The sequence below is a fragment of the Hippocampus comes genome, unplaced genomic scaffold (genome assembly GCF_001891065.2).
Source record: "Hippocampus comes isolate QL1 unplaced genomic scaffold, H_comes_QL1_v1.1 scaffold157, whole genome shotgun sequence".
Lineage (NCBI taxonomy): Eukaryota > Metazoa > Chordata > Actinopteri > Syngnathiformes > Syngnathidae > Hippocampus > Hippocampus comes.
In genome coordinates this window covers 795,726-803,206 of record NW_017805149.1, presented here as the reverse complement: position 1 = coordinate 803,206, position 7,481 = coordinate 795,726, and the positions used below count along the sequence as shown (strand labels likewise).

Below are 7,481 nucleotides of genomic sequence, written 5' to 3'. Positions count from 1 at the left end.
ACTGTGCCAAACATCTTGCGAGTAACTTGCTGTGGCGATCCTTGACTTAAAGGGATTTAAGTATAGTAAATCAAAATTGAGACGATACTACATCACTTGTAAGTATGATAGTAAAATTGAGACTATACTACATCACTTCTAAGTACGGTGGTACCTCTCCGTACGAAATTAATGTATTCTGGAAGAAATTTCTTAACTAGAAAATTTTGTAAATAGAGACGCGTTTTCCATGGAAATACCCTAATCCGTTCCAAGACCCCTGCCCCCCACCCCCCAAAAAAATCTGACATAAATGTTTTCTCAAGCATAAAGATGCATCGAAATATGTAACAAATACATGTTGCAATTAGATTATTGCACAATAAATGACATTTGTGCATGATGTAAAAAACAAAGATTAAAGTAAAGAATAAAAATGGTGGTCATTTAACTTTTAATAGCCTCCTCATCGTTTTTTTTTGCCCTCTTTAGTTCATGTTCTCTGCCAGAAGTGGTTTTTGCCTGGCGTTTTGTAAAGAACTGATCCAAGGACGTTTGCCTTTAACATTCTTTCGAAAATGTCCAAGGCAATCATCAGCAGAGTGAGCAATCGCCCGACTGCAGATGAACACTTTTTTTCTGGGTGATTCACGTTTCCGTAAAATTATCGGAACGCCTCATGGCCCGAGGGGCTTAATTTAATTTTCTCCACACGTAGACACAAAGAGTAGAAGTCCCTCTTAGCCAATGGCATGCTAGGAAGATGCCAGGTAATAGCCAATGGCAGAGCAGCTCTGAGTATGTTGCGTTCACGAAACTCGGAGTTGCAAGGACCAGACCATACTGTACTTTTACCTTTCGTATCTTGATATTTCTTTCGTAACAATAGGCAATATTTCCCGGTTGAGGCGTTTTGTAACTTGATAATTTCGTATGAACAGACGTTCGTGAGGCGCCACTGTACTCTTTTTTTTTTATTTGCTTTTGTAGCTATCATACAACAAAATATTCCATGTTTAGAAAAATAAATAACCCTTAAGAATTGCAGCTGTCCCTTCAGCTAAATGCGACATGTAAACGCAACCTCCGCATTGGAGTGTGGATTATATAGGCCCTTTGTCTTAACCATTGACTTGCAAATGCGTCCGTTTGCTCTCCATGAAGAGCGTCGTTTATTGCCGTAATAGCATAATTGCCTCACTAATTGTTGCAAACAAGTCCGTCAATAGTCCGATTCCTACTTCGGAAGCTGCTCCCTGACAAAGGCCCCAAAGGGTTCACGTACGACCTGACGCTCAAAGAGAGCTGCGTGTGTCCTTTTTATAAACATAGCCTTAAATTGTCGTGTAATGGCACACGCATTCTCGCTTGCAATTCGGACACAAGTTTCGGGTTGCGCCATTCTCATGCGGAGAGAAGATGACGCGGAGACTTTGAAGTGGGGTGCAGGGGAACACTTTGACATCTGCATGTGATCTGAAATCGAGGCACTCCATTCTCGTTTGTTCCGCTGAAGGAGAGGCAACACTAATTGGAATTAGAGCGACTAATAAGCGCGGCCGTGTCTCTTCTGTGACTCTGAGGAACCTCGCCACGGTGCCGTTTTCAAAGCAAGCGTGAAAACGTCCCTAATGTGACGTGGAAAGAGGGACAAAGGACACCACAGAGCTGCCCTGGTGCGCGGCAACTCCGCCAGATTTCTTCCCGATTACGCGCATCGCTGTTGCATTAACTTTGTGTCCCTCAATGATTCGGTGGATTTTACGCAATTACTGTTGAGGGGTTTTATTGTGCGTATGTGTGATAGTTTTTTTTTTTTTTTTTGACTCGCTGTAGGACACGCGCCTATTTACATAGCCGTGACGTGACAATATAGTCATCCGAATGCGATTGGCGGCCACGGACTTGACATGTTGTCGGCATTTCTTCAGAGAAATAAAGAACGCCTTACATATTTGTATCCGACCAGAGCGAAATGTCTATTCAAGTTCAGTGAGCAAAACAAGCTTCTGGCGCTAAAATACGTGGGTAGAAAATATTTGGGAAGCACCTCAAATAAAATAACGTACTTTTCAAAAGGATATAGTAGTGCTCTAGTTATGTTGACATGAATAACTATTAAAGTGTTTTACGAACAGTAACCTGGATGTTTTAAACACAAATTGACATCAACAATTTTTTACAGTGACGGTGTTCATTTGTACTGGTTTGTGCTTTAACGCAGGTGTCAAAGTCAAGGCCCGGGAGCCAGATCTGGCCCGCCACCTCATTTTATGTGGCCCGCGAAAGCAAATCGAGCATGTCAAGTTCCATGATGCTTGCTAAAGTCTGAACCAAAATTTCAAATTGTCATATGTAATCCACAATAACAGTCATCATTCTTGACTTCTGATTTTAAAACTAGTTCGTCATCAATTTGTTGTGCGCTGTATATGTAATATGTGGACGGGTTAGACATTTTAATGGTTTCCCCAAATTCATCACGGCCCTCCAAGGGAAACCGTAACTACAATGTGGCCAGTGGCAAAAATTAATTTGACACCCATGGGCTATAATATCAGAGAAGACATTAATTAAGGTTGGCAAGAGGCTGTTGTTATTCGTTTTAAACTAACAGATCTGCAGTAGTAAAAATAGCATCCCATGGTAAATCCTTTGAAATATAACATTTCAATGAGTGAGAGAGAGAGAGAGAGAGAGAGAGAGAGAGAGAGAGAGAGAGAGAGAGAGAGAGAGAGAGAGAGAGAGAGCAATTGTCAAGCCTGCACTTGGGTTAGAGACCTGTAAAAAGCTCCAGGTTAAAGGGGGTTTTACACTGGAATTCGGTCGACATGGTCGATCGCTTCAAGGCAGAGAATACCAAGAATATAATGTAACAAGTCTATGTTTTAAGTGTACTCAACTCAACTGTATTTATTGGGCACTTTAAAACAACCACCGTTGCATACAAAGCAAAGTGCTGTACAATATAATATATACAACAAGAATAAATAAAACAATACATTAATAATGAAGACAGTAGAAAGCACAAAACAGTCAAACTAAGATCAAGTCTGAGTCAAAAGCCAAAGAATACAAGTCAGCGCTCTGTGAACACGTATGCAAATTTAGCCCCACCGTGATCATTGTATCCTTCCTGCCAACAAATTCGGGAAAGTACACTTATGTCAAATAAGATAAGTTGACTGTGTGATTGGTTTTTGGGCGACATTGCATTGTGCGTAACGATTCCTGGGGGAAAGGTGCAAAGTGCTTTCCAGCTTGGAAAAAGAGGCAAATCTTTGGGGAATTATGCGGGACAAACACCCGCGGCCCTCCCCCGTTTTTTTTTTTTCTGGAACTGCAGGGAGCGTTCACTGACAAGTCGCGTGACCCCCATAAAGCGCCATCTAAAGCCTCCCCCTCCCTTGTCCAAAATGTCTTGCTGTAAGGGCCCCTGCTCCAGAGTGGCTGCCGCCGTGTCCAAAAGTTTCCCCAAGTCCGCATTTCTATTTTCAAATGCTCCTTTTTTTTTTTGACCTGCGTAAAAGATGCGCAATGGGCCGCAAGTGAAGTCGACTTTCCCAAGCCAGCTCTCCTTTCAAGGAGCAGTGTGGATAATCGCGAGGCGGAGGACCGAGGACAAGGGGCGGCCCACAATTCTCCTCGGTTGCCCCCCCCCCCACCACACCTCACACCCAAGTATACCCGCAACCCCCTCCGAGCTGCCTGGCGTCAAGACAACAAGTGATGAAGCTCAGTACCCGATGAATAGCAGAATTCGCTTGCCCAAAGTCGGCTGTGTAATAGTTTCATGCAGACTATTTGCCTCGCAGCCATAAATATTGTCTCAAACGGTCGTGTCATGCGAGCAAATGGCAGGTGTGGCACATGGCAGAGCTAAATCGCGTCCGTGGCGGCATGTCGAAAATTACAAAATTACCACGGTGCTGCCTTCGACCTGTTGGCGTAAAACTCCGAAATAAAAGCGTCAATGCACGACTAAGCAGAACCAGAATCGTGGCCAATTATGTTTCACTTTTGGGGGTCAACTCTTTTGTTTTACTCCACGATGCCTTTGCTCCTTTTCGTGTTGATTAAGTGGACTTTTTAAAATTTCGAATAGGCAACATGCAAAAGCAAAATAAAACCAAAACCAAACTACAATAAATTGTTCCCAATGGAAACACCGTAAGGCACAAGTGTCAAACTCAAGGCCCGGGGGCCAGATCAGGCCCGCCACATCATTTTATGTGGCCCGCGAAAGCAAATCAAAGATGTCAACTTTCATGATGCTTGCTAAAATCACTACCAAAATTTCCAATTCTCATTTGAAATAAATAAGGGTGATACTATAAGCATTTTCGTGTTACCAAACCCCTCATTATAGTAACTTAAATAATAGATGAATAAACCATTATTCTTGGCTTCTTTATATGGTTTCAATCATAACGGCCCTCCAAGGGAAACTGTAACTAAAATCTGGCCCGCGACAAAAATGAGTTTGACCCCCCTGCCGTAAGGCTTTACTAGGAAGAAGATAAAATTTAAATCCAGGCCCTTTACAATTTGCAATTGGCCACTTTGCTCAATCCGAAATATGCAGCCATATTTGTCCGAAAGAACAAACATGAGTGTGTTGAATTTACTCCATTTTACTTTGACAAGTTTATGCCCAAAAAAAAAAATTAATGAGATGTAAAGTCTAAAAAAAAGTGGATCTGCATCAAGATGATTTTATTTCGTGCAACCATGTAACGAAATAAACTTGAATAAATTCAACCCCCCCAAAAAATGAACAAAAAGGTGTCTTCCCTGTGTTGGTATGTGCTTGTTGTTGGCGGCCAAATGACAGCAGTGCTTGGTCATTTAAACGTCTTAGGGGATGGGGGCTCTTTGCATTGAGATGTTAAGTGGGTGTGTCTATATAAACCCGCGCGTGGTCCACTTTCGCTTTTTGGCTGCTGTGAGGGAAAGAAATTCGCTTCGAGAGACAGAGACAGAAAGAGAGAGAGAAAAAAAAGGGGGTGAGGGGAAAAAAAACAGAATGGTGGCCACTATTGACTGTGTGGACAAGTCCGACTCAATCACTGCAAGTAAGGTACGTCTAAAGAAAAAACTTTGTGACGGTATTCATAAAGGCGGAGTTCAGTGAAATGTATTTATGATGTTATCTCAATTATCCAGGTCTCCAAACCATTGATGGAGAAGAAACGAAGGGCCCGTATTAACAAGTGTTTGGACCAGTTGAAATGCCTTCTGGAGAGCCACTATAGTAGCACTGTAAGCATAAACGAATTCATCTAGCTCTCATTTAGTAAACAGCCATTGGGCAGTCCAAAAGTTCAAAATACTCAAAAGATTTTATCATCAGAATTGAAAAAAAAATCCTCAACACTGTTCATTGTTTTTAATGTTCCGGCAAATGTACAATGTCCTATCCTTCAAACTAATAAGTCATTTCTAACTATCTCTATATATATAATTATAGTATTAAAATGATACTAATAATGAAAATAAACAAATAAAAGATATCGTAAAGGCCACAATGTAATTTTAGAATTTTAATTGTGATGCACGTTTCCCTGAAATGTATTGAAAGATGTGCGTTTTGACTGTAACGAATTCGATTTTGCTTGCACACGCAGATTCGGAAGCGCAAACTGGAGAAGGCGGACATCTTGGAGCTCACCGTGAGACATTTGAAGCACCTTCAGAAAAACTCTCCCACCTGTAAGTCTGCACACATCCACTTTCACTTTTGCCCCCATCTAACCTGACTGACGCATTGCTCTTGTTCGCAGCTGCTTCCACGCGTGGGGAACTTTCCGATTACCAGAAAGGCTACCACAGCTGTCTGGCTAATTTCCAACACTACTTGCTGATGGCTGACACGGTGAACGACCGACAGCGCCTCAAGATGGCGCCGTTGAGCTGCAAACCGCTGCACATCTGCAGGACCACGGACAGCGATGTAGCCCACGCGGAAACGCGAGAAACGGCGTGGAGAGCAGAGAACGACAAGGCGAGCTCTCCAAGGACCCACGACGCGTCTCACTTTCACTCAAGTGAAGACACCACCCAGAAAGGGTCCACGCGGTGTGGGTCGGTCGCAGCCCCGACCACAGAAGCCCTGGATAAACGAGCCACGGTCAAGAAACTTCACCCTAAAAGTCCCAGTGAAGTTGGCAGCCCCCGTCACATTATGTGGAGACCTTGGTAGGGACCCTAAAAGCTTCGCCTTTTCATAGAAACGTTGTGCGCTTCTATTTTCTGAATAAAAATGACAATAATAAGACTCCGTTCTTGCATATTGCAATATCGTCAATGGCATGTACACCGTTCGCCCAAAGAGAGCTATTGGTCAATTTTTATTACTTTTTTTTTTTTTTTTTTACAATTTCCTTTTTTGGGGCGGTGGGAGTGTTCAGCCTATACGCTAAATAAAATACGTAGGTTAGCCTTATGATTAGCAGTTAAAATGACTACATCAACCGAGAAGCAAGTGTAAGTTGAGAGGTTCGTAGTTTTTCTGTGGATAGCTCTACTTTAAAAATGGGCAAAAGGAGAGATGGAATCCTTTGAAGGCAGTTTTATTTTCCCAACGTCTGCACCTCCGAACGAACGAACAAGAACACGCCTCCTTCCCGGAAACACCAAACACTTCCTGGTTTCCTTAACCAATCAGATAATATCAACATAAACTTGTTTAAGCAATTATTAAACAGAATATAACCTAGGTCACTGTAACACAAAAGAACATAATGCTCGAATATAAAATGAAAATAATTAATAATTTAACATAAGCTTACACAAGCAACAAAAAAAACGTAGGTTAGCCTGATGATTAGCGGTTTAAATGATGACATCAACCCGGAAGCAAGCAAAAAAAAAAAAAAAAAAAAGAAATCAAATTGTAGCGTACATGAGACTGTATGAAAAATGAATGTCCTTCAGCGGTGTTTCATACTCTCTATGAAGTCTTCTCTAACATTGTGCGAAGGATCTGTTCGCCTCGCCTTCCCAAAAGTTTCTCACCCTGGGAGGAGCTAGGTCAGATGATGCGATTCACATCAGACTGGACTCAGCGGAGCGCATTTTAAGAGGCTAGACGTGCTCCGGGCCCGGCACGGAAGCCATACAACAAACACATTGCTCACTCGTGTCCAAATTCCCGCTTTTCTGTCAATGATCGATTTATTTTCATCGAGCACAAAATATTTCTTTTGTGAAAGACGTTTTGGAATGTTTCGACTCAACCGCTGGAAAGGTGACGATTTATCCATTTAAAAGTCAGCTAGCAGAGGATGGTTTCGATCCATCGACCTCTGGGTTATGGGCCCAGCACGCTTCCGCTGCGCCACTCTGCTGGTACTACATAAATGCCCTAAAGTTCAATTGAAATGCTCAAACCTCTACCTTCAAAACCCACCCTGGCTCGAAACCCCCAACCGAAACGTTATCTTTTAAACACGAACGAACATGGGCTTGAACCCCTATTTTTAAACTGCACTCTCTGCATA

At 42.4% G+C, this 7,481-nt stretch overlaps 1 protein-coding gene and 1 non-coding gene across 2 annotated transcripts; one reads left to right on the top strand and one right to left on the bottom strand.

Moving 5' to 3' along the window:
* Positions 1-4,657: 4,657 nt before the first annotated feature.
* On the top strand, positions 4,658-6,259 carry her3 (hairy-related 3). The gene is made up of 4 exons (XM_019868095.1): positions 4,658-5,059; positions 5,146-5,241; positions 5,607-5,691; positions 5,763-6,259. The coding sequence occupies exons 1-4, from the start codon at positions 4,844-4,846 to the stop codon at positions 6,179-6,181; spliced, it is 816 nt and encodes a 271-aa protein (XP_019723654.1). The 5' UTR covers positions 4,658-4,843; the 3' UTR covers positions 6,182-6,259.
* Positions 6,260-7,256: 997 nt separating this feature from the next.
* trnam-cau (transfer RNA methionine (anticodon CAU)) lies at positions 7,257-7,328 on the bottom strand. The gene has a single exon. It is a non-coding gene; the product is annotated as a tRNA-Met (tRNA).
* Positions 7,329-7,481: the final 153 nt, after the last annotated feature.